Source organism: Oncorhynchus tshawytscha, linkage group LG04 (assembly GCF_018296145.1).
Source record: "Oncorhynchus tshawytscha isolate Ot180627B linkage group LG04, Otsh_v2.0, whole genome shotgun sequence".
Lineage (NCBI taxonomy): Eukaryota > Metazoa > Chordata > Actinopteri > Salmoniformes > Salmonidae > Oncorhynchus > Oncorhynchus tshawytscha.
In genome coordinates, this window is record NC_056432.1 from 14,474,189 (window position 1) to 14,501,368 (window position 27,180).

The 27,180-nt window shown below is 48.7% G+C and overlaps 1 protein-coding gene across 3 annotated transcripts in view; it reads right to left on the reverse strand.

Moving 5' to 3' along the window:
- Window positions 1–27,180, reverse strand: part of LOC112249434 (multiple C2 and transmembrane domain-containing protein 1-like) — a 224,689-nt gene that overhangs the window by 24,777 nt on the left and 172,732 nt on the right. For 2 of the 3 annotated variants that reach the window (XM_042320354.1, XM_042320352.1), the window contains exons 16-17: window positions 17,754–17,810; window positions 1,652–1,753 (exon numbers count right to left, since the gene is read on the reverse strand). In XM_042320354.1, the coding sequence (XP_042176288.1) occupies window positions 1,652–1,753; window positions 17,754–17,810 (159 nt within the window). The remainder of the gene's footprint in view (window positions 1–1,651; window positions 1,754–17,753; window positions 17,811–27,180) is intronic. The other variant, XM_042320355.1, reaches the window with a different exon arrangement.

The following is a 27,180-nucleotide window of genomic DNA, read 5'->3' on the forward strand; positions in this document are numbered from 1 at the left end:
ATACGTATCTGAAATGACATACTGATCATGAAACACATGAAGTGACGTCCTGTATAACTCTGACGATAGAGCTAAATGTGCACAATTGTTTTGCATGGAATTATCAGAAATGTGTAGTTCTGACTATGCTTTTCAAGAGGTGATGATATTACAACCACAGAGTTAACATTTATTTAACAATCACTTGAAAACTGTATCCAGTGCTTTTAGCGGAGCTGGGGGACTCCTTGCCTCCCAGAGTCTGGATCATCTGGTGTGAATGGTAGTTGATTAAAGGGTATTGACGTAAACTAGTAGGCTGTGGTAGAAGGCGTGTAGGTAGCTGTGGCTCCTGAGGACAGAGGACAGGGCCCTCTTGGGTTAGCAACGGTGCAGAATCACAGCCCCCTGATATGGCTTAGGCCTCTAGAGCTCTAAGCAAGTAGGCATACACAAGTGTGAACACACACGCACACACAAACACACAGCAAGAGCTCACCCATACAGCTAGCAAAGCATCCCAAGCGATGTAACGATTAGATAGAGGACTTGAGGTGCTATTAGCTCCTGTGATCTGTCAATGGTCACCTAACTTAAAGTGGAACTGACAGCGTTATAACTACTTTGCAGATATGAAACAAACAGACAATCATAATATCAGTCAAAAACATCAAATTTCCAGTTTATGCTATGGCACTTTCTAAAACATTTTCTGTCAAGCGAGCACTTAGATATGGTCATTTTCACGTTTTCATAAATTCTTAGAATGTTTGGAAATGACACATACTAAGGCATTTGTGAAAATTCTACAGCAATAAAGAGTGGGAAAGACGGCGACGCGTTTGGACAATTAATAGACACTGCAGTAAATAAAACCAGAACCGGAGTCTATGCAGACCGATGCGCTACAGCCAACCACAGCTACAGTAAGCCTTTATGCAAACAAGTCATTTGCCACGCGGGCCTGCCATCATTCACTTTGAACTGGACTGTGTGTTTACAGGCAGTAAGGCCTGCCATCATTCACTTTGAACTGGACTGTGTGTTTACAGGCAGTAAGGCCTGCCATCATTCACTTTGAACTGGACTGTGTGTTTACAGGCAGTAAGGCCTGCCATCATTCACTTTGAACTTGACTGTGTGTTTACAGTTAGTCGCAACATCGTGACTTTAGATCATTAGAATACATTCGCCAAAAGCCACAAAATACATCTGAATGGATGTCTGCTAATATGTAAACACCACAGGAGTCCTCTTAATTTTGGGAACTTTACAGTTGATCTGGCCCATTATGTGGTTCAAAGAGCTAACTCTCCTGTCACAGAGGATGCAGTGCATGCTATGGTTGTACCAGTATCATTGTCTCTTACAGTCTCTCTTTCCTTACTGGGAGGGATCCTACATTCCTGCAGTAATATAAGGGGGGCACCATTCCATGCTGGACCCCCTCCAGGCCTGCCATCACCCCACTTTGAAGGGGACAGGGTTGGGGCGGAGTGAGGGATAACGACCGTGCGTGTGTGTTTTTAACGGAGCGAGCGTGTAAGTGAGACGAGGACAGGGACAGACAGTACACAGAGATCCTTGCAGGCGGAGCGGCTGGACAGACGAACGATGTGCCATAGAAGCCAGACAGAGACACCGGCAAGGCCAGGGGCATGGCCACACTTACCAACATCACCCGTATCCATTCAAAGTGCCAGGAAGCCAACATATCCTCGAGGATATGGCTTTCAGGCAGTCGCCTGTCCTCCGAAGGGCCGGGTCTAGGCACCTTGTGGGTCAGAATAGATCAAGAGGTTTTTTTTAACCAGGGACACAATTGAAGGGTTAAAACAAGGCTGAGAAGCAGACATCTAGGGGGAATAGGAGGGAGAGAGGTTAAAACAAGGCTAAGCAGCTGACATCTGGGGTAATAGGAGGGAGAGGGGTTAAAACAAGGCTGAGCAGCTGACATCTGGGGGGAATAGGAGGGAGAGGGGTTAAAACAAGGCTGAGCAGCTGACATCTACAGGGGGAATAGGCGGAGAGGGGTTAAAACAAGGCTGAGCAGCTGACATCCGGCAAGGGGGGAATAAGAGAACAGGGGTTAAAATAAGGCTGAGCAGCTGACATCTAGGATATGGGGAATAGGTGAGAGGGGGGTTAAAACAAGGCTGAGCAGCTGACATCTAGAGGGGGAATAGGAGACAAGAAGGGTTAAAACAAGGCTGAGCAGCAGACATCTGGGGGAATAAGAGAGAGAGGGGTTAAAACAAGGCTGAGCAGCTGACATCTAGGGGGAATAGGTGAGAGAGGGGTTAAAACAAGGCTGAGCAGCTGACATCTAGGGGGAATAGGAGAGAGAGGGGTTAAAACAAGGCTGAGCAGCTGACATCTGGGGGAATAGGAGGGAGAGGGATTAAAACAAGGCTGAGCAGCAGACATCTGGGGGAATAGGAGGGAGAGGGGTTAAAACAAGGCTGAGCAGCAGACATCTGGGGGAATAGGAGGGAGAGGGGTTAAAACAAGGTTGAGCAGCTGATATCTAGGGGATATAGGAGGGAGAGGGGTTAAAACAAGGCTGAGAAGCTGACATCTAGGGGATATAGGAGGAGAGGGGTTAAAACAAGACTGAGCAGCAGACATCTGGGGGAATAGGAGAGAGAGGGGTTAAAACAAGGCTGAGCAGCTGATATCTAGGGGATATTTATTTATATTTTTTTACCTTTATTTAACTAGGCAAGTCAGTTAAGAACAAAGGCTTATTTTCAATGATGGCCTAGGAACAGTGGGTTAACTGCATGTTCAGGGGCAGAAGACAGATTTGTACCTTGTCAGGGAGAGGGGTTTAAACTTGCAACCTTCCGGTTACTAGTCCAACACTTAAAACCACTGAGACTACCCTGGGGCCCCAGGAGGGAGAGGGGTTAAAACAAGGCTGAGCAGCTGACATCTAGGGGATAAAGGAGGGAGAGGGGTTAAAACAAGGCTGAGCAGCAGACATCTGGGGGAATAGGAGGGAGAGGGGTTAAAACAAGGCTGAGCAGCTGACATCTAGGGGATATTTAGGGATATTTTTTTAAAACTAGGCAAGCAGTTAAGACATCTAGGGGATGATGGAGGGAGAGGGGTTAAAACAAGACTGAGCAGCAGACATCTGTCAGGGGGAATTGCAAGAGAGGGGTTAAAACAGGCTAACCAGCAGACATCTGGGGGAATAGGAGGGAGAGGGGTTAAAACAAGGCTGAGCAGCTGACATCTGGGGGAATAGGAGGGAGAGGGGTTAAAACAAGGCTGAGCAGCAGACATCTAGGGGATATAGGAGGGAGAGGGGTTAAAACAAGGCTGAGCAGCAGACATCTAGGGGATATAGGAGGGAGAGGGGTTAAAACAAGACTGAGCAGCAGACATCTGGGGGAATAGGAGGGAGAGGGGTTAAAACAAACCTGAGCAGCAGACATCTAGGGGATATAGGAGGGAGAGGGGTTAAAACAAGACTGAGCAGCAGACATCTGGGGGAATAGGAGAGAGAGGGGTTAAAACAAGGCTGAGCAGCAGACATCTGGGGGAATAGGAGGGAGAGGGGTTAAAACAAGGCTGAGCAGCAGACATCTGGGGGAATAGGAGGGAGAGGGGTTAAAACAAGGCTGAGCAGCAGACATCTAGGGGATATAGGAGGGAGAGGGGTTAAAACAAGGCTGAGCAGCAGACATCTAGGGGATATAGGAGGGAGAGGGGTTAAAACAAGGCTGAGCAGCAGACATCTGGGGGAATAGGTGGGAGAGGGGTTAAAACAAGGCTGAGCAGCTGACATCTAGGGGAATAGGAGGGAGAGGGGTTAAAACAAGGCTGAGCAGCAGACATCTGGGGGAATAGGAGGGAGAGGGGTTAAAACAAGGCTGAGCAGCAGACATCTGGGGGAATAGGAGGGAGAGGGGTTAAAACAAGGCTGAGCAGCAGACATCTGGGGGAATAGGAGGGAGAGGGGTTAAAACAAGGCTGAGCAGCTGACATCTAGGGAATAGGAGGGAGAGGGGTTAAAACAAGGCTGAGCAGCTGACATCTAGGGGGAATAGGTGAGAGAGGGGTTAAAACAAGGCTGAGCAGCTGACATCTAGGGGGAATAGGAGAGAGAGGGGTTAAAACAAGGCTGAGCAGCTGACATCTGGGGGAATAGGAGGGAGAGGGATTAAAACAAGGCTGAGCAGCAGACATCTGGGGGAATAGGAGGGAGAGGGGTTAAAACAAGGCTGAGCAGCAGACATCTGGGGGAATAGGAGGGAGAGGGGTTAAAACAAGGTTGAGCAGCTGATATCTAGGGGATATAGGAGGGAGAGGGGTTAAAACAAGGCTGAGAAGCTGACATCTGGGGGAATAGGAGGGAGAGGGGTTAAAACAAGGCTGAGCAGCTGACATCTAGGGGAATAGGAGAGAGAGGGGTTAAAAAAGGCTGAGCAGCTGACATCTGGGGGAATAAGAGAGAGAGGGGTTAAAATAAGGCTGAGCAGCTGACATCTAGGGGAATAGGTGAGAGAGGGGTTAAAACAAGGCTGAGCAGCTGACATCTAGGGGGAATAGGAGAGAGAGGGGTTAAAACAAGGCTGAGCAGCAGACATCTGGGGGAATAAGAGAGAGAGGGGTTAAAACAAGGCTGAGCAGCTGACATCTAGGGGGAATAGGTGAGAGAGGGGTTAAAACAAGGCTGAGCAGCTGACATCTAGGGGGAATAGGAGAGAGGGGTTAAAACAAGGCTGAGCAGCTGACATCTGGGGAATAGGAGGGAGAGGGATTAAAACAAGGCTGAGCAGCAGACATCTGGGGGAATAGGAGGGAGAGGGGTTAAAACAAGGATGAGCAGCAGACATCTGGGGGAATAGGAGGGAGAGGGGTTAAAACAAGGTTGAGCAGCTGATATCTAGGGGATATAGGAGGGAGAGGGGTTAAAACAAGGCTGAGAAGCTGACATCTAGGGGATATAGGAGGGAGAGGGGTTAAAACAAGACTGAGCAGCAGACATCTGGGGGAATAGGAGAGAGAGGGGTTAAAACAAGGCTGAGCAGCTGATATCTAGGGGATATTTATTTTTATTTTTTTTACCTTTATTTAACTAGGCAAGTCAGTTAAGAACAAATTCTTATTTTCAATGATGGCCTAGGAACAGTGGGTTAACTGCATGTTCAGGGGCAGAACGACAGATTTGTACCTTGTCAGTTCGGGGGTTTAAACTTGCAACCTTCCGGTTACTAGTCCAACACTCTAACCACTAGACTACCCTGCCGCCCCAGGAGGGAGAGGGGTTAGGGGTTAAAACAAGGCTGAGCAGCTGATATCTAGGGGATATAGGAGGGAGAGGGGTTAAAACAAGGCTGAGCAGCTGACATCTAGGGGATATAGGAGGGAGAGGGGTTAAAACAAGGCTGAGCATCTGACATCTAGGGGATATAGGAGGGAGAGGGCTTAAAACAAGGCTGAGCATCTGACATCTAGGGGATATAGGAGGGAGAGGGGTTAAAGCAAGGCTGAGCAGCAGACATCTAGGGGATATAGGAGGGAGAGGGGTTAAAACAAGGATGAGCAGCAGACATCTGGGGGAATAGGAGGGAGAGGGGTTAAAACAAGGCTGAGCAGCAGACATCTAGGGGATATAGGAGGGAGAGGGGTTAAAACAAGGCTGAGCAGCAGACATCTAGGGGATATAGGAGGGAGAGGGGTTAAAACAAGACTGAGCAGCAGACATCTGGGGGAATAGGTGGGAGAGGGGTTAAAACAAACCTGAGCAGCAGACATCTAGGGGATATAGGAGGGAGAGGGGTTAAAACAAGACTGAGCAGCAGACATCTGGGGGAATAGGAGAGAGAGGGGTTAAAACAAGGCTGAGCAGCAGACATCTGGGGGAATAGGAGGGAGAGGGGTTAAAACAAGGCTGAGCAGCAGACATCTGGGGGAATAGGAGGGAGAGGGGTTAAAACAAACCTGAGCAGCAGACATCTAGGGGATATAGGAGGGAGAGGGGTTAAAACAAGACTGAGCAGCTGACATCTAGGGGATATAGGAGGGAGAGGGGTTAAAACAAGGCTGAGCAGCTGACATCTAGGGGGAATAGGTGAGAGAGGGGTTAAAACAAGGCTGAGCAGCTGACATCTAGGGGGAATAGGAGAGAGAGGGGTTAAAACAAGGCTGAGAAGCTGACATCTGGGGGAATAGGAGGGAGAGGGATTAAAACAAGGCTGAGCAGCAGACATCTGGGGGAATAGGAGGGAGAGGGGTTAAAACAAGGCTGAGCAGCAGACATCTGGGGAAATAGGAGGGAGAGGGCTTAAAACAAGGTTGAGCAGCTATTATCTAGGGGATATAGGAGGGAGAGGGGTTAAAACAAGGCTGAGAAGCTGACATCTAGGGGATATAGGAGGGAGAAGGGTTAAAACAAGACTGAGCAGCAGACATCTGGGGGAATAGGAGAGAGAGGGGTTAAAACAAGGCTGAGCAGCTGATATCTAGGGATATTTATTTTTATTTTTTTACCTTTATTTAACTAGGCAAGTCAGTTAAGAACAAATTCTTATTTTCAATGATGGCCTATGAACAGTGGGTTAACTGCATGTTCAGGGGCAGAACGACAGATTTGTACCTTGTCAGTTCGGGGGTTTAAACTTGCAACCTTCCGGTTACTAGTCCAACACTCTAACCACTAGACTACCCTGCCGCCCCAGGAGGGAGAGGGGTTAGGGGTTAAAACAAGGCTGAGCAGCTGACATCTAGGGGATATAGGAGGGAGAGGGGTTAAAACAAGGCTGAGCAGCTGACATCTAGGGGATATAGGAGGGAGAGGGGTTAAAACAAGGCTGAGCAGCTGACATCTAGGGGATAAAGGAGGGAGAGGGTTTAAAACAAGGCTGAGCAGCAGACATCTGGGGAATAGGAGGGAGAGGGGTTAAAACAAGGCTGAGCAGCAGACATCTAGGGGATATAGGGGGGAGAGGGATTAAAACAAGGCTGAGCAGCAGACATCTAGGGGATATAGGAGGGAGAGGGGTTAAAACAAGACTGAGCAGCAGACATCTGGGGGAATAGGAGGGAGGGGTTTTAAACAAGGCTGAGCAGCTGACATCCAGGGGATATAGAAGGGAGAGGGGTTAAAACAAGGCTGAGCAGCAGACATCTAGGGGATATAGGAGGGAGAGGGGTTAAAATAAGACTGAGCAGCAGACATCTGGGGGAATAGGTGGGAGAGGGGTTAAAACAAACCTGAGCAGCAGACATCTAGGGGAATAGGAGAGAGAGGGGTTAAAACAAGGCTGAGCAGCAGACATCTGGGGGAATAGGAGAGAGAGGGGTTAAAACAAGGCTGAGCAGCAGACATCTGGGGGAATAGGAGGGAGAGGGGTTAAAACAAGGCTGAGCAGCTGATATCTAGGGGATATAGGAGGGAGAGGGGTTAAAACAAGGCTGAGCAGCTGACATCTAGGGTATATTGGAGGGAGAGGGGTTAAAACAAGACTGAGCAGCAGACATCTGGGGGAATAGGAGCGAGAGGGCTTAAAACAAGGCTGAGCAGCTGACATCTAGGGGAATAGGAGGGAGAGGGGTTAAAACAAGGCTGAGCAGCTGACATCTAGGGAAATAGGAGGGAGAGGGGTTAAAACAAGGCTGAGCAGCTGATATCTAGGGGATATTTATTTTTATTTTTTTACCTTTATTTAACTAGGCAAGTCAGTTAAGAACAAATTCTTATTTTCAATGATGGCCTAGGAACAGTGGGTTAACTGCATGTTCAGGGGCAGAACGACAGATTTGTACCTTGTCAGTTCGGGGGTTTAAACTTGCAACCTTCCGGTTACTAGTCCAACACTCTAACCACTAGACTACCCTGCCGCCCCAGGAGGGAGAGGGGTTAGGGGTTAAAACAAGGCTGAGCAGCTGATATCTAGGGGATATAGGAGGGAGAGGGGTTAAAGCAAGGCTGAGCAGCTGACATCTAGGGGATATAGGAGGGAGAGGGGTTAAAACAAGGCTGAGCAGCAGACATCTAGGGGATATAGGAGGGAGAGGGGTTAAAACAAGGCTGAGCAGCTGACATCTAGGGGATATAGGAGGGAGAGTGGTTAAAACAAGGATGAGCAGCAGACATCTAGGGGATATAGGAGGGAGAGGGGTTAAAACAAGGCTGAGCAGCAGACATCTAGGGGATATAGGAGGGAGAGGGGTTAAAACAAGGCTGAGCAGCAGACATCTAGGGGATATAGGAGGGAGAGGGGTTAAAAAAAGGATGAGCAGCTGACATCTAAGGGATATAGGAGGGAGAGGGGTCAAAACATTGCTGAGCAGCTGATATCTAGGGGATATAGGAGGGAGAGGGGAAAATAATCCACCTGATGTGTTAGAAAAAATGGCAAACAATGTGGCACACTGCTGAACAAGACAATACACTTTTCCCCCCTCCTTTTGGTTTTTTTCTTTCCCTCTCTATTAGCCAAACATTATTAAAATGCAGTTCCTCTGAGCATCTTTGGGAAAAAAAAGGTGGGTGAAAAAAATACATGAAAAAAATAGGCACAAAAGTGAAAAGCGTATTTTACAGCGTGAAGCTTTTCATCCTTCAGAGGCAGGGAGAAGAAAAGAACTCCAAGCAGCTCTAACTTTTTTTTCTCCCATTCTCCTCTGCATTAAAAAAAAACCTGAACGTGTTACCTGAGGACACGCATGGCGAATCACAAGTCCAATAGCCCCAGAGCAACTTTTCAGTCACACTTTTTAGAGTATTAAAAATAATCCCCCCGTACTCTTTAGACCAATTACATCAGAGCGTGCAGCTATCGGCAGATCTGCGTGCTGCTGTGACTCTGGCGGCTCCTGCTATCTGCAGATAAGCACCAGCTCCCTCCATGCCCAGATCCACACTGTCACAATGCTACCCGAACCAGGATCAGATCTTGCAGAATTACACAGTGCTGAGAGGTTACCTGCGTTTTCCTCTCTAATGTCAGGGAGACAGGGAGAAAACAGATCAAGAAAGAGAGGGAAAGGGAAGGATAGAAAGAGTAGCACAGAAACAACGAGAGTACAGAGGGAGAGAGAAAACGAGAGATAGATGGAGAAGAAGAAGAGCGAGAGAGAGAGGGGTAACGATAGATGTGAAATGAGGTGCAGCGTATTAAGGTTCTGCTGTTAAGCCCAGGGGTCATAGGAATGGGAGTGTGTTGCTATGGTGCCCCGGGTGTTGACGTAGCAATACAGCAGTGGTTAATACCCAGGCACCTGCCAGGCCATCGATAAACACAGAGCTGCTATCAGGCTGCCACAGCTGCCTTTGCACCCTCATTAGATCCTCCACGTGGTAATGGCAAAGAGATTAGCAACTTTTTATTAGTAGATAGAATCTTCCTATTCTCGCCTAAACAGCATAGCAGTCATATCACTTGATTTTCTTCTTTCTCTCTGATTGATTGTCAGGCGGAACCCACTGAAAGCCCCCATTGATTTCTTGTGTTTTTAACAAAACACAAGTATTAATTAGACAAATAGTGTTTTTATGTGAATTATACTGAACAATGTTGCAGTGGGTTCCCTGTGTGTGTGTTCCCCGTCCAGTAGGGTGTGTGTGTGTGTGTGTGTGTGTTCCCCGTCCAGTAGGGTGTGTGTGTGTGTGTGTGTGTGTGATTCTCCTTCTGGGAGAGGGATGATTAAAAGCCTGCCTCAGCACTACAGAGTTGAAGGATTAAAATATAAAGAGATGACTAGAGAGAGGCAGCTTTTCATCTTTCAAGAGATCCTTACTTTAACTTAGCATATTCATCACAACTGAATCCCCATGGATGTTAGAATGAATAGTTGAGAAATGTCTGTGTTATTCACACTGTGCATCTGTCTATACAGTAATGCCTAGGAAGCATATTGGGGAAAGGGGATAGACAAGTGTTTAACAATCGGAGAATCTATACTGTACATACACCTAATAATACATTTAGTTTTAGCCTAAAGAAGAATGTTTCAAATGTTAATGAGTCAACATAGCAAGAAACAAACAATGCTTTCTAGAGACGATACCACTCAGGGTACCTCACTGTAACATGTGACCTACAGCAGACAAAGTTCTGTCCTGGTATGTTTCCAAACCAAGCCTGGAGTGTACGTACAGGCCTGTATATGTACCATACACATTCAAATACTCTAAAGGACAGAGAAAGTACACCCAGTATCACACAGAGAGAGACACAGGGAGGAAGAGAGAGACACCAGGAGGAAGAGAGAGACACAGGGAGGAAGAGAGAGACACGGGGAGGAAGAGAGAGACACCGGGAGGAAGAGAGAGACACAGGGAGGAAGAGAGAGACACAGGGAGGAAGAGAGAGACACAGGGAAGAAGATAGCGACACAGGGGGAGGAAGAGAGAGACACAGGGAGGAAGAGAGAACACAGGAGGGAGGAAGACACAGGGAGGAAGAGAGAGACACAGGGAGGAAGAGAGAGACACGGGAGGAAGAGAGAGACACCAGGAGGAAGAGAGAGACACCAGGGAGGAAGAGAGAGACACCGGGAGGAAGAGAGAGACACAGGGAGGAAGAGAGACACAGGGAGGAAGAGAGAGACACAGGGAGGAAGAGAGAGACACAGGGAGGAAGAGAGAGACACAGGGGGAGAGAAGAGAGAGACACAGGGAGGAAGAGAGAGACACCGGGAGGAAGAGAGAGACACCAGGGAGGAAGAGAGAGACACGGGAGGGAGGAAGAGAGAGACACAGGGAGGAAGATAGCGACACAGGGAGGAAGAGAGAGACACAGGGAGGAAGAGAGAGACACAGGGAGGAAGAGAGAGACACAGGGAGGGGAGGAAGAGAGAGACACCGGGAGGAAGAGAGAGAGACAGGGAAGGGAGGGAGGAAGAGAGAGACACAGGGAGGAAGAGAGAGACACAGGGAAGAAGATAGAGACACTGGGAGGAAGAGAGAGACACAGAGAAGGGAGAGACACTGGGAGGAAGAGAGAGACACAGAGAAGGGAGAGAGAGACACCGGGAAGAAGATAGAGACACTGGGAGGAAGAGAGAGACACAGAGAAGGGAGAGAGAGACACCGGGAGGAAGAGAGAGACACCGGGAGGAAGAGAGAGACACCGGGAGGAAGAGAGAGAGACAGGGAGGGGAGAGGAAGAGAGAGAAGATTGAATGGGATGAAGATAGGAAAATGTAAGGGGAGGGAGGGAGAGAGAGAGGAAGGGAGAACGCTGACATCTGTAGTAGAGGTGTGTGAGTGTGGTAAGCTTGTGAGCAGGACATGATTGCAGTGTGTGTCCTATCTGGCTATCGGTGGTCCTAAGGCGAGGCGAGAGCTACTCCAGTGACCAGCCATGGTAGTGAGTGTAATCTCAAAGCTCCTCCAGCTCGCTTTCGCTCCCCCTCCCCCTCCACCCTCTGGGATAAAGGGCTATCACACACATCACAGCACAGTGTGCGCATACATACACCACACACACACACAAACTAAGACACAGAAACACACAGACCCTGGAGGTAACTACCTTACTCCAGCTCTGGACAGCAGGCCGTGTAAGACAAGGCTACAACATAGATGTCATTCAGCCCCTACATATAATACTGTCGACTCTGTCATATACCTACACCTGTACAGTATGTCAGCTTCAGATCGACCTATACGTTTTCATCAAATATTGCAAGCGGTATGTGCATTTGTGTGTGTGTGTGTCTGTCTGAAGAATGATGTCTGTTTATTAAGCATACATGTGTGTATTCTCTCTCTCTCTCTCTCGATGAGTGAGCAGACGGCGGTGTGTGTGTCGACTGGGAGTGCGGTGGCGGCGTGTTCGCCCCCTGGATCCCCTGTGGTGTGGGCCTGTCTGGTAGGTGACAGGCAAGGGCCCAGAGAGATATGGACGCAGGGAGGGAAGCAGGAAGGGAGGGAGGGAGGGAGGCAGGCATGCAGGAGGAGGATGCGGACGAAGATGAGGAGGAAGATGAGAAGGAGGAGGAGGAGGAGGGAAACACAGAGTTGATCTCCATTCTTTCTTTTCCCCTTCAGATACCATCTTGGGTTTAACAACTGAGCCGTCCACATCAATTAGCCTGGACTTTGGACTTACGAGAGTAAGTGACTAATATCAGCATTGGCTCAGAAGAAAGACAATTTTCACGATTGCCCAACAATCTGTTAAGTGAATACACATGTGGCGGCCTATGCAAAGCCCTCAAGGGGTCCTTTCCCCAATGAAAAACAGGTGCTCCACTTTTTTGCCATGTAATACCCAATTTAGCCCTGGGAGCAAAGGTTATCCAGCTAATAGCTAGCTGCCTTGTGGCGTACAGGGAAGAGCAGCACACACGGCCAGAACTGAACATCTGGGACGGATTGCACATACTTGCAACATATGCTTCAGGTTCAATTAAAATGAGGCCTCGGCCCATTTATTAATCTTTTTTTCTACCTCCGAGTCGTAAAAAAAAGGCCTCCTCTGACCTGACCTTAATATTTTACAATTTGAGCAAAGAAAAGAGGTAATGAGAGTGTCAGGTCACTTCAATTCCTAACAGAGGGAGTAGTAAAGACATTTGTTCACCCTCAAAACTCCATTTGATGTGCACTTAACCAGGGATGAGGGGGAAAAAAGAAGGTTTGGGAATAAATGAGAAGGGGGGAATGAATGGAGGCGGGAGGGTGGTTGGGGGAGAGAGATATTGGAGAAATAAAGAAGAAAAATACCCCCTTTCAACTTCCCTACAGCTCAAATGGAATGTTTACAGTTGAGGGGAGCAATAGATCAAAATGTATGAAGCCAGAGTTGGTCAATACAAGCCTTTGTGGTCGCCTTGCTATCCGGCTCCCCAGCCCTGTGTGCAGAAAGAGGAGGGCCCTCTTATGTGAAATAATCAGCTAAGGACTCAATCTGACATTGGCCCCGAGCTGCAGCTCCCTCATTTCAATATGAAAGTTGAAATGTATTTCTTTCTATAATGTGCACCTTTTCAAACGCCTGTTTTCTTTCTGAGGGGAGAAAATGCAGAAAAATAAGAGATATAAAGAGGGGAAAAGTTTCAAGGTTTTCTAACGCACATCTTCAATTGTCGCCCCGTACATTGTAGCCTTGGAACTTCGCTGCCACGGAACTTTTCTGTCAGAGCCACTGGAGGACAATGGGGGATGGAAATGCAGAGACGCATGTGGACTGACTACTTATAATCATAATATCGTCTTTTTTAACCCTGTGAACTCACATTGGCACTTAATTCAAAGCCTAAAATAACTCCTCTCAAAATTAAGAGACTTCAGGCTATATCATTTTAGATAGCAAATTGCTTAGTCAAACACCCCATAGAATTACCATAAAAATAACAGACTGAACAGATTTGGCCAAAAGTGGTGCCAAGAGATACTAAACGAAGCAGATGAAATTCTAATTGGTCTTGGTGTTGGACACAGAATAACCAAGAAACGCCATTAGTCCCAAGTGTGTAGATAAAGCACACCGTGCCACGCAGGGCCGTTCACCTCATAGGAAGACAGAGGAAGAGTAAATAGCCGTACAGCACACTTTCCTTCTGAAATAAAACAGAAAGTGGGGAATGGTTACTTTCGATTTGGTTGAGTCAATAGGATTCTGCTATGTTGTCTTTTGTTTATCCAATCAATGTATTGAGGTGCTATGGAAACCCTGTGGCCAGCTGATAATATCAAATGTCAGATCCTGTACTGGTGAAGTTGAACCATGCTGATTAGGACTAGAAGGGACCAGGAAGTTACAAGCTGGTATGGCTACTCACTGCCACTGTGTAAACGAGCCAGCTAACCACTAAAGCAGCCACCTGTTTTTACCTGATAGCTGCTGTTTTATTACTTGGACAATGAGAAGATCGAACCCGGGTCTGGAGTGATGCATCTATCTTTAACGAGTGCGCTGAGAGACGAGAAGCAAATACAGGGAGTGAGTGTTTTAATAAATAAACAGAATAATAAACACGAAACCCAAACAACGCACCGACATGAAACAGAGTCAACAACCCCTGGGGAAAGAACGCGGGAACCTGTCAAGCCGGCTGGGGCGCAGGAACCTGTCGAGCCGGCTGGGGCGCAGGAACCTGTCGAGCTGGCTGGGGCGCAGGAACCTGTCGAGCTGGCTGGGACGCGGGAACCTGTCGAGCTGGCTGGGACGCGGGAACCTGTCGAGCCGGCTGGGGCGCAGGAACCAGTCGAGCTGGCTGGGGAGCGGGAACCTGTCGAGCCGGCTGGGAGCGGGAACCTGTCGAGCTGGCTGGGGCGCAGGAACCAGTCGAGCCGGCTGGGGTGCGGGAACCTGTCGAGCCGGCTGGGGCGCAGGAACCAGTCGAGCTGGCTGGGGAGCGGGAACCTGTCGAGCCGGCTGGGGCGCGGGAACCTGTCGAGCCGGCCGGGGCATGAAAGCCAGACCAGCCAGCTGAGGCAGGGGAGCCTGGCGATCCAGCAGAGGCATGAAAGCCAGACAAGCCAGCTGAGGCAGGGGAGCCTGGCGATCCGGCTGAGGCATGAAAGCCAGACAAGCCAGCTGAGGCAGGGGAGCCTGGCGATCCAGCAGAGGCATGAAAGCCCGACAAGCCAGCTGAGGCAGGGGAGCCTGGCGATCCGGCTGAGGCATGAAAGCCAGACAAGCCAGCTGAGGCAGGGGAGCCTGGCGATCCAGCAGAGGCATGAAAGCCAGACAAGCCAACTGAGGCAGGGGAGCCTGGCGATCCAGCAGAGGCATGAAAGCCAGACAAGCCAGCTGAGGCAGGGGAGCCTGGCGATCCGGCCGAGGCATGAAAGCCCGACGAGCCGGCTGAGGCAGGAGAAACCGGAGATCCGGCTAAGGCAGGGGAGCCTGTCGATCCGGCTGAGGCATGAGAGCCCGATGAGCAGGCTGAGGCATGAGAGCCTGATGAGCCGGGCTGAGGCATGAGAGCCTGACGAGCCGGCTGAGGCATGAGAGCCTGGCGATCCGGCTGAGGCATGAGAGCTTGACGAGCCGGCTGAGAGCCTGTAGTGGCTCCCGGAACTGACGTCATTGACACTGACATAAAAAAAAATTTAAAATAAAAAACACTGCCTGATGTTTCCCTTAGGTGAGGTGTTATTCTGTAACAAGTGCGCTGAGAGTCGGGAAGCAAGTACAGGGAGTGAGTGTTTTAATAAATAAACCAAATAATAAACACGAAACACAAACAACGCACCGACATGAAACAGAGTCAATAACACCTGGGGAAAGAACCAAGGGGAGTGATAAAGGGAAGATAATCAAGGAATTGATGGAGTCCAGGTGAGTATCATGAGGTGCAGGTGCGCTTGACGATGGTGACAGGTGTGCGGGATAATCAGCAGCCTGATGACCAAGAGGCCAGAGGGGGAGTATACGTGACACTATCACTGCGATGCAGTGCCTTAGACTGCTGCGCCATTCAAGGAACCACTCAAGGAACAATGCAGAGAAATAGAGTTAAGAAAATATTAGAAAAGTATAAAATAAAAAGTTACATTAAATTAACATTAGCGAGTCTATATACTGTACAGGGGGTACTGGTACCGAGTCAATGTGTGGGGGTACAGGTTAGTCAAGGTCATTTGTACATGTAGGTTGGGGTAAAGTGTCCATGCTTAGATAATAAACAGCAAGTAGCAGCAATGTAAAAACAAAGTAAAAAGTCCATGATTAATTGTTCAGCAGTCTTATGGCTTGGAGGTAGAAGTTGTTAAGGAGCCTTTTGGTCCTAGACTTGGTGCTCCGGTACCGCTTGCCATGCGGTAACAGAAAGAACAGTCTATGACTCAGTTGACTGGAGCCTTTGACAGTATTTTGGGCCTTCCTCTGACACCCCCTAGTATATAGGTCCTGGATGGCAGGAAGCTTGTCCCCAGTGATGTACTGGGCCGTACGTACTACCCTCTGTAGCATCTTACGGTCAGATGCCGTGCAGTTGCCATACCAGACAGTGATGCAACCACTCAGGATGCTCTCGATGGTGCAGCTGTAGAACCTTTTGAGGATCTGGGGATCCATGGCAAATCTTTTCAGTCTCCTGAGAGGGAAAAGGTGTTGTCGTGTCATGCCTTCTTCACAACTGTCTTGGTGTGTTTGGACCATGATAGTTCATTGGTTATGTGGACACCAATGAACTTGAAACTCTCAACCCGCCCCACTACAGCCCTGTCTATGTTAATGGGGGCCTGTTCGGCCCTCCTTTTCCTGTAGTCCACAATCAGCTCTTTTGTCTTGCTCACATTGAGGGAGAGGTTATTGTCCTGGCCCCACCCTGCCAGGTCTCTGACCTCCTTCCTATAGGTTGTCTCATTGTTGTCGGTGATCAGGCCTACCACTGTTGTGTCATCAGCTAATTTAATGAGGGTGTTGGAGTTGTGCTAGGCCCCACAGTCATGGGTGAACAGGGAGTACAGGAAGGGACTAAGTACACACTCTTGAGGGGCCCCAGTGTTGAAGATCAGCATGGTAGCATGTGTTGTTACCTACTTCCCGTCAGGAAGTCTAGGATCCGGCTGCAGAGGGAGCTGTTTAGTCCCAGGGTCCTTTGCTTATTGATGAGCTTTGTGGGCACTATGGTGTTGAACGCTGAGCTGTAGGCAATGAACAGCAGTTTATTTTGTCCAGGTGGGAAAGGGCAGTGTGGAGTGCGATTGAGATTACGTCATCTGTAGATCTGTTGGGTCGGTATGCAAATTGCAGTGGGTCTTGGGTTTCTGGGATGATGGTGTTGATGTGAGTCATAACCAGCCTTTCAAAGCACTTCATGGCTACCGACGTGGGTGCCACGGGGCGGTAATCATTTAGGTATGTTACCTTCACTTCCTTGAGCACAGAGACTATGGTGGTCTGCTTGAAACATGTAGGTATTACAGAGTCGGTCAGAGAGAGATTGAAAATCACAAATACTGACAACCATGATACTATGCATGACGAGGTTACAATGGGTAGAGAATGTAATGTACAGTGAGTATACCAAACATTAGGAACCCCCCACCCCGAAAGTGTTCCACAGGGATGCTGGCCCATGTGGACTCCAATGCTTCCCACAGTTGTCAAGTTGGCTGGATGTCCTTTGGGTGGTGGACCATTCTTGATACACACAGGAAACTGTTGAACGTGAAAAACCTAGCAGCATTGCAGTTCTTAATGTTTTGTACACTCAGTGTATGTCTGGACCCATTTCAGGAAGACAACTATCAATGTTCAAAGTGTGTATGTGTTTGAGTTTGAGAGAATATGTGCATGTGAGCATGTGTGTGTGTGTCCGTGCGTGCATGTGTGCAGATTTGAACGTGTAAATCTAAAGTACACATGCCATGTACGTGTTGGTATTTCCTGTGTGTGGAACACGGTCACCCCTGAGATGTCCTGTCCCTTGACAGACAGACAGACAGACAGACAGACAGACAGACAGGCAGGCAGACAGACAGACAGACAGACAGACAGACAGACAGACAGACAGACAGACGACAGACAGACAGACAGACAGACAGACAGACAGACAGACAGACAGACAGACAGACAGACAGACGAGACACGACAGACACGACAGACAGACAGACAGACAGACAGACAGACAGACAGACAGACAGACAGACAGACAGACAGACAGACGACAGACAGACAGACAGACAGACAGACAGACAGACAGACAGACAGACAGACACGACAGACAGACAGACAGACAGACAGACAGACAGACAGACAGACAGACAGACAGACAGACAGACAGACAGACACGACAGACAGACAGACACGACAGACACGACAGACACGACAGACAGACAGAGATATAATTACCTTGTCATCTTTGTCATAGTCCTCATCCTCATTCTCCAGCAAGTCCTCCATCGCTTGCTGCATGGTGGTTGCCCCAGGAACAAGAGAAGAAGAGAGAGACACAAATACATGCATTACTTGGGGCAGACAGGCATTCTTATTAATTCTCATCCCTACATATTGCACGATGCATACTGTACAAATTGCATACTGTATATATGGTTGATGTCAACACAAGGCAATACAGGGATGATTGTAGTCTCTTAGTCTTCCAGACCAACCTACACCCAGTCCCCCAGCTCTCCCATTACTATAGGGGAGTAGAGAGGAGGGGTACGTAGAAGAGGGGCTTCAGAAGAGTAAGCCCAATAACAAAGAAGTGTAACCATGTGCTTCACTGGTCCAAAACCGATGAAACAACAGCCATTACAGCAGGCCACCAATCCCTCCACTTAACCCCACCCCACCCCACACACACACACGGAGAGAGAGAATGAGAGAGAGAGGGAGGGAGAGGGAGAGAGAGATTGAAAGCAATGATGAAAGATAAATCATTCCATACAGTATGTATCTGGGAATGCTGAAGTGAGGATCAGGATGTGGAAGTAAATAGGTTTTCATGCAAACACTTCCTTCCTGTCTGTGAATGACGAGAAGTTAATTCTAAGAAGAGGAGTTGTGAAAAGTTTTTTAATTTTTATCTTTCTGATAAAAACGCATAAAGACCACCATAATTAGATATACAAGGCCTCTCAAATCACCTACAAGCGGCCTAAATAAAGTATCTATACAATCCAAACACATGAAATTGATTCAAAACGACAGACAACGACAGACAGAGTCAGTAGTATCACACGTGTTTGTGCTGCCTGCCTGCGAAGTACTAGACCAGCACAGATCGTTACCCCCCCACCCTCCCCGTCCCCCCATCTGCCAATCACACATCAAAGCTACAAGGACAGCAGGAGCAGCAGTACCATAAACAAACAGGCGCATCATTAACCTGTGAGCTGCCAAGAGCTGCATTTATCTTGTCTCATAACCCCTACCTCAACCCCGCCCTGCCTCCACAAACAAGTTGGAGAAATCCAAAAACCACTGCTTCACAAAACAATAGCTTTTTCCCCTTTCTTTTATTGGAATAATAAACTTTAAAAAGTGACATAAGCTTATTTTGTAAATACAGCTTCCTGCTGAAACTAAAATGGCTTCAGCTCCAGTTGTGTGTGGAGGGAGTAAATAGTAGTTAGAGGAGCAGTGTCTGTTTATAGTTCAGTAGGGTTGGCTAACGGCTTCTTCTGGTATGGCAACTGCTTGGCATCTGACCGTAAGGTGCTACAGAGGGTAGTACGTATGGCCCAGTACATCACTGGGCCAAGCTTCCTGCAATACAGGACCTATATAAAAGGCAGTGTCAGAGGAAAGCCCATAAAATTGTTAAAGAATCCAGTCACCCAAGTCAAAGACTGTTTCCTCTGCTACCGCATGGCAAGTGGTACCGGAGCGCCAAGTCTAGGACCAAAAGGCTCCTTAACTAACAGCTTCTACCCTCAAGCCATAAGACTGATGAACAATTAATCAAATGGCCACCCGGACGAATACATTGAACACCTCCTCCATTTATTTTGTACACTGCTGCTACTTGCTGTTTATTATCTACACATAGTCACTTTACCCCTACTTACAATTATTATTGTTATGTTATTGTGTTACTTTTTATAAATTTTTTCTTTAGTCTATTTGGTAAATATTTTCTTAACTCTTCCTGACCTGCACTGTGTCACGCCCTGATCTGTTTCACCTGTCCTTGTGATTGTCTCCACCCCCCTCCAGTTGTCACCCATCTTCCTCATTATCCCCTGTGTATTTATACTTGTGTTCTCTGTTTGTCTGTTGCCAGTTCATCTTGTTTGTTAAGTTTTTCTCAGCTCCTGCTTTTCCCCAGTCTCTCTTTTTCTCGCCTTCCTGGTTTTGACCCTTGCCTGTCCGGACTCTGAGCCTGCCTGACCACTCTGCCTGCTCCTGACCCTGAGCCTGCCTGCCGTCCTGTACCTTTGCCCCTACTCTGGATTACCGACCTCTGCCTGATCTGACCCTGAGCCTGCCTGTCATCCTGTACCTTTGCCCCACCACTCTGGATAATCGACTCCTGCCTGCCTTGACCTGTCGTTTGCCTGCCCCTGTTGCTGTAATACACATTGTTACTTCAACACAGTCTGCACTTGGGTCTTACCTGAAACATTATACACTGTTTGTTAAGGGCTTTAAGTAAGCATTTCACGGTAAGGTCTACACTTGTTGTATTCGGCGCATGTGACAAATAAAGTTTGATTTGATTTGTTCCCGGACAGCGCTGCTGAGATACAGTCTTTCTTTCTCTCTCCACCCCAAGGACTCTTGAGGAATGGCCATCCAGGCTATGATTTCTCTCTCTTACACTCTGACCATGCTTAGAACAATGCCTTTTAATGCTTGTTCGTGTTATTTTTTAACTTAAACTTTATGCCTTGTATGTGAATCCGTTCATTTTACAAAGTAATTAAATACACTTGTATTTAGAATCCATTTGATTTGATTTGATTTGATTTGATTTTTCTCTCAGACATTTCTTCACTGCATATTATTGGCTAATTGCTTCGTCTAATCATGAGTCGCATGTGAGGTATTTATAATATCATACATGATAAATATTACTACACAATGTGTTAGAATCAACAGCCATAAAGGAAGCACAAAAAAGAGATCATGGATTTTTCCAAACACAGCCTTTACTACAGTACACAGCACACTATCATAGTGAAGGCCCCATGCTATCTAAAACAGAGCTATCAACTATAGATAGGCATGACCCACAGAGACAGAGGGAATGATAGTCATTCCCCTGTTTTCTATTCCTCCTCCCGTCTAGCCTGCGGTAAAGAGAACAGCCTTGTGTAAAATGTATAAACAAAAGGAAGGACATGTCATCTCATCAGCCCTGAAGATTTCCACAGCTAAACGCTGTGTCTCCGGAAGACATCAATTACCAGCCCCCCCATTCTGTAATGACGAAGACTGTTTGTTTATCGTATCATTCAGCTGTTTATCCCCTTATCACATCGTCTGAATTACCATCATTACAACCCAACGCTTCAAAGACTCACTGATGACAGGATTGTGGAACGCTCACACCGCCTGCAACGCGCTTCAATCCAACACTTTACCAAAGGGGAAATGAACATAGTCATAGCGTTCAAATCTTCTGAACGGTACAGGTTATACTCACAGATTACAGAGGGTACATGTATATATATACAAATATTCAGGTGAAATATGTCAAATACACAGCTTGGTGAAAGGTCTAAATAAAGTACAGACCATTTAGTGCGGAGTGGTGCTTGTGAACACATGCTCTGGAGGGCATGAGTCCTGCAGGGTTTATGTGTGTCTGGCTTGTTTAAAACCAGTTTATAGGGTCAGGGCCATGGCAAGCCATTTCCTCTGTTCAGTCATTAAGCCCCAGTAGGCCTCACATCCTGACACCTGTGTGCCCTAAAGGAGCAGGGAGCAGGCAGAGATATGGATGTACAGTAGGAAACTACAGCAGACATTTACTTGGCCTGCTGGCTGGGGAGAGGAGAGGGAATAGTAACACGACAGTGGATGTGGATACGACGGACTACCACTCAGGGCTTGGATGGGTCGATGAACCTAAGCACACACACACGCACAAGGATAAACACACACACGCACAGGGATAAACACACACATATACACAGGGATAAACACACACACACTAGACAAGATAGAAATCACCCTTTGCCATGCAAACGCCATCCCCCTCTCTCCCTCCGACCCCCACCAAGTCTGCCTCTCTCCCCTACCGCCAGGCTGGCTGAAGAAAATCCACTATCTCTGCTCTCTTTCTCCTAACCTTTCGAATGATAGCCGCTAGTGGAATGATAGCCGCTAGGGGAATGATAGCCGCTAGGGGAATGACAGCCGCTAGGGGAATGACAGCCGCTAGGGGAATGACAGACGCTAGGGGAATGACAGCCGCTAGGGGAATGACAGCCTTAGGGGAATGATAGCCGCTAGGGGAATGACGTCCGCTAGGGGAATGACAGCCGCTAGGGGAATGACGGCCGCTAGGGGAATGACAGCCGCTAGGGGAATTGACGCAGAGACAGACATCCCAACGAACATAAAGGTAAACTCTCCTTTTTTCTCTCATCTCTCCTCCCCTCTCCTCCTCCTGGTTTTCCTCCTTGATATGTGAGAGGGTTTTAACTGCTGCTGCTGGGGTCTTCCCCTCTCCAGGCCCTGCTTGGTATACTGTCTGTGTGTGTGTGTGTGTGTGTGTGTGTGTGTGTGGTGTAGGTTTAGGCTCTGGAGGAGAGGGGCGATCAGAGTGGAGGGCTGGAAGACTGATAAGGAGAGTAGGCAGGCAGAGTCTATCTGACCCGACCCTTCACAAGCTGCAGAGCCCTGCTCTCACAGGGAGGCCTTCTGTCTGGACTGACTCAGGCCTGGCTCACCCAGCAGGGGGCAGGGAGGGGTGTGGTTGGCTGCTATTATTGATCACACAAACCAGTCCAAGTGCCAATCATTATCATGACAGCATTCAAAAGTGATACACAGAATATGCACTCACTTTCATTTCCACTGTCTTGGCATACACATGTCAGCATTGAGTCAGTCAGAACAATGCAAAGAGAACCAACCTCTGATTTTTGTTCAAACAAGACTGGGATAGACTTTGTTTGTATCATTGTGTCTTGGAGAGGGCTTGTCTGTGTGGTAGAGAGAGAGGGCTGGTCAGTGTGGTAGAGAGAGAGGGCTGGTATGGGTTGTAGAGAGAAGGCTGGTATGGGTGGTAGAGAGAGGGCTGGTATGGGTGGTAGAGAGAGATGGCTGGTATGTGTGGTAGAGAGGGCTGGTATGTGTGGTAGAGAGAGGGCTGGTATGAGTGGTAGAGAGAAGGCTGGTCTGTGTGGTAGAGGGGGCTGGTCTATGTGGTAGAGAGGGCTGGTCTGTGTGGTAGAGGGGGCTGGTCTGTGTGGTAGAGAGAAGGCTGGTCTGTGTGGTAGAGAGGGATGGTATGTGTGGTAGAGAGAGGGATGGTATGTGTGGTAGAGAGGGCTGGTCTGTGTGGTAGAGAGAGGGATGGTATGTGTGGTAGAGAGGGCTGGTCTGTGTGGTAGAGAGGACTGGTATGTGTGGTAGAGAGGGATGGTATGTGTGGTAGAGAGAGCTGGTCTGTGTGGTAGAGAGGGATGGTATGTGTGGTAGAGAGAGCTGGTCTGTGTGGTAGAGAGGGCTGGTCTGTGTGGTAGAGAGGGCTGGTATGTATGGTAGAGAGGGATGGTATGTGTGGTAGGAGGGCTGGTATGTGTGGTAGAGAGGGCTGGTATGTGTGGTAGAGAGGGCTGGTATGTGTGGTAGAGAGGGCTGGTATGTGTGGTAGAGAGGGCTGGAGGGCTGGTATGTGTGGTAGAGAGGGATGGAGAGGGCTGGTATGTGTGGTAGAGAGGGCTGGATGGTAGAGGGCTGGTATGTGTGGTAGAGAGGGCTGGTATGTGTGGTAGAGAGGGCTGGTATGTGTGGTAGAGAGGGCTGGTATGTGTGGTAGAGGGAGGGCTGGTATGTGTGGTAGAGAGGGCTGGTATGTGTGGTAGAGAGGGCTGGTATGTGTGGTAGAGAGGGATGGTATGTGTGGTAGAGAGGGATGGTATGTGTGGTAGAGAGGGCTGGTCTGTGTGGTAGAGAGGGCTGGTATGTGTGGTAGAGAGGGCTGGTATGTGTGGTAGAGAGGGATGGTATGTGTGGTAGAGAGGGATGGTATGTGTGGTAGAGAGGGATGGTATGTGTGGTAGAGAGGGATGGTATGTGTGGTAGAGAGGGGCAGGCGCCTGACTGAAGAAAGCAGGTGTCACAGAGTGGGTAGAGGAAGCGCTGAAGCCCCCCACACACACACACCTACACACCTACGCACACACATACACACCTACACACACCTACACACACACCACACCACACACAGACACACACACCTACACACACACACAACCCAAACAGTCAGAGAGAGCAGCAACAGAACAACATCAAAGACTGCGGCAGAACACGGAGCGGGAGTGCTGACACTTAACAACGACGGGTACAGAGGTTCACAAGGATAAAGAGGAGGAGGCTGGGAGACTGGCGCGGCGTTCTCACCCCGCTATCAACACCGTCTGCCTGCCAGCGAAGAGGAGAGGAGCCGGGGCGGCACGGGGGAAAGTAACGGGGCACAAACGCTCCCAGTCAAAAGTGACATGACCTTTTGATTTTGTCACCGACTGCCATGTCTACCTCTGTACTGAGGAGAACCTACCAGGCACCGCCGAAGCCCTCTCTCCCTCTCTCCTTTTTGTCTACCTCTGAACTGAGGAGAACCTACCAGGCACCGCCGTAGCCCTCTCTCCTTTTTGGGGCAGGGCCACTGTGGAGGTTTTCCTTTGGTTTGAGTGAAGACAAGCGGAGCCAGCCTGCTCTCATCCTTTTCTTCTTCATCAAAATATGGGCTGGCCGGTGGGTGAGAGGCAGAGAGAGAGAGAGAGGGAGAGAGGCAGAGAGAGAGAGAGCGGCAGAGAGGCAGAGAGAGAGAGAGCGGCAGAGAGGCAGAGAGAGAGAGCAGCAGAGAGGCAGAGAGGCAGAGAGAGAGAGCGGCAGAGAGGCAGAGAGAGAGAGCGGCAGAGAGGCAGAGAGAGAGAGCGGCAGAGAGGCAGAGATAGAGAGAAAGAGAGAGAGAGGCAGAGAGGCAGAGAGAGAGAGAGCGGCAGAGAGGCAGAGAGAGAGAGCGGCAGAGAGGCAGAGATAGAGAGAGAGGCAGAGAGAGAGAGAGAGCGGCAGAGAGGCAGAGAGAGAGAGAGCGGCAGAGGCAGAGAGAGAGAGAGCGGCAGAGAGGCAGAGATAGAGAGAGCGAGAGAGCGAGAGAGAGAGAGAGAGAGAGAGAGAGAGAGGCAGAGAGACAGAGAGAGCGAGAGAGAGAGAGAGAGAGAGATCACCGGCATCTTTCTGCACCATGACAGCTCATGCTATAATGAACACCTCCACAACATCTGGTAAAGAGTTTTCCAGGCTAGTGGCTCGACAGTGCCGGTCGGTCTTCCAAGGACGGTCATCCAGGCCTACAGCTTTTCCATTGCAGCTGAGCTGTCCCCCGCTTGACTCAGCCCAGCCACCCGGCAACCCGCCCCAGCAATAACCCAGAGACAGAACCATACGGTTCCACGTTTCCAGGATGGGAAATGGGTGACTTCACACTTTAGGGGTGGTGATGGTGGTGGTAGTGGTTCTGGTGGTAGTGGTGCTGTTGATAGTGGTACTGGTGATAGTGGTACTGGTGTTGGTGGTGCTGTGGTAGTGGTGCTGGTGGTTCTCGTGGTATTGGTGCTGGTGGTAGTGGTGCTGTGATAGTGGTGCTGATAATAGTGGTGCTGGTGGTAGTGGTGCTGGTAATAGTGGTGCTGGATGTATTGGTGATGGTGATAGTGGTGCTGGTTGTAGTGGTGCTGGTACTGGTGGTGCTGATGATAGTGGTGCTGGTAAAATTGGTGCTGGTAGTATTGGTTCTGGTGAAAGTGGTAGTACTGCTGGTGAAATTGGTGCTGGTAGTATTGGTGCTGGTTAGAGTGGTGCTGGTGGTGGTGGTGCTGGTTTTAGTCTTGCTGGTGTATTGTAGGTGCTGGTGGTATTGTAGGTGCTGGTGGGATTGTAGGTGCTGGTAGTAGTGGTGCTGGTGAGATTGTAGGTGCTGAAGGTAGTGGTGCTGGTATTAGTTGTGCTGGTGGTATTGTAGGTGCTGTCATTCTATCTTTGTCTATAGACACTAGTCTACACTATCACCTCCCCACAGTAGGGGTCTCTAATAAAAAGCAGAGGGCCAGTTTGTAAGCTTGAACAGCTTTCCATTTTTAAGTAACTTCGAGTTCCATAATTTTTCAACTGCAATGCGAATGGCAAACAATGATGCTGTGGCATTGGTCAGACTAACTGTCTGTAGCTGTAATGATGTCTTAGGACCCTGTCTCCACAACTGTAATCTCTCCCTCCACCTCTCCTGTCATAGCTCACATGGCCCAGCAGTGCCTGCTATGTTAATCATAACTTTCCTCCATAACAAGCCACACACAGCCTTGGAGAGGGTCACACACAGGGCACCTAATGGTGCAACAGTTGACAGACATGATAACAGGGTTAGAGGTCAGAGGACGACAGTTTAAAAGCAGGGGTCAGTGACATTGTTGCTTCACCAGGCCTTTAATAGCTGGTCTAAGGCCAGCTTTTCTGTTCAGCACATCTACTGGTCAAGGTTCAGGCCTGGCTAGGGAGAACTGACCTAAGAGCATCAGTGACCCTGAGGTGAAAATTACAGCATGTAGAAATACAGTGACTGTTTGTCCCCCCCACACACACACACAGAAACACTGACTCAAAACAAACAGACACACCAGTTGTATGCATGAAGAGCTTGGCGCATGCCTGTTTGTTTAGCACGGTTTTCAGATAACATTCTCATTCCTTTACACACATCCCACAGTCCGTCTCTCTGTCGCTCTCACAGATGTGTACTACTGTCTGGTTGGTTGTGACTGCTGTGTGTGTCTCTAGAGGGCTCATATTACTAGAAGGTGAAATGACTGCCTGCCTGCCTGCCCACCTGCCCGCCTGTCTCTCTGTCTGTCTGTCTGACTGACAGTGTGAAGACAGCAGCCGAGCCCAGGTGGGAGATGCAGGGTGATAAACTCCTAGAATGACCCTTACAACATGTCACAGCTCCTCAACCATCACAAAAAGAGGAGGAGGGGCAGCCTCATCACATTCAGTTTCACCTATCCTCAGCAACTAATATCACACGCCAAGACAAGAGACTGCTGATTTTCTACAGAGGACATCTTTTGTGCCAGCTATAGTGCATGTTCCCTCAGTGCAATGATCTCAGAAGTAAGGTGGGGATAAATGTTAAACAATTAAACAAATGTTCCTGTATATACAGTACACTCCCTATATAACAAACAAGCACACACACTAACAAATGCACAAAGCACACACACTCATGCAGACACAAGCACAAAGACATGCGCGCACACACACACACACACACACACACACACACACACACACACACACCATCCCCGGAGTTGATAAAAACAAACTTCCCTTCTTTTAGGGACTGTGAGTGAGTGGAGTGCTGTGGCTCATCATGGAATTGAGGCTAGATCAGGGGCTTGGACTAATTGGAAGCAGACCTGTGTGTTTGTTTACTGTGGCGGAGAGCCGACCCCCCCCAGCTCCACTATTAACCCTCCACCATCTAGTCCCTCCAGCCCCCCTGCCCCCCAGCCCCCAGCCCCACCATTACCATTACCACTATGGAGGTAAAGAAATAATGAAATCCTTTTTTTTTGTTGAATGTTTTTGGTCAAGC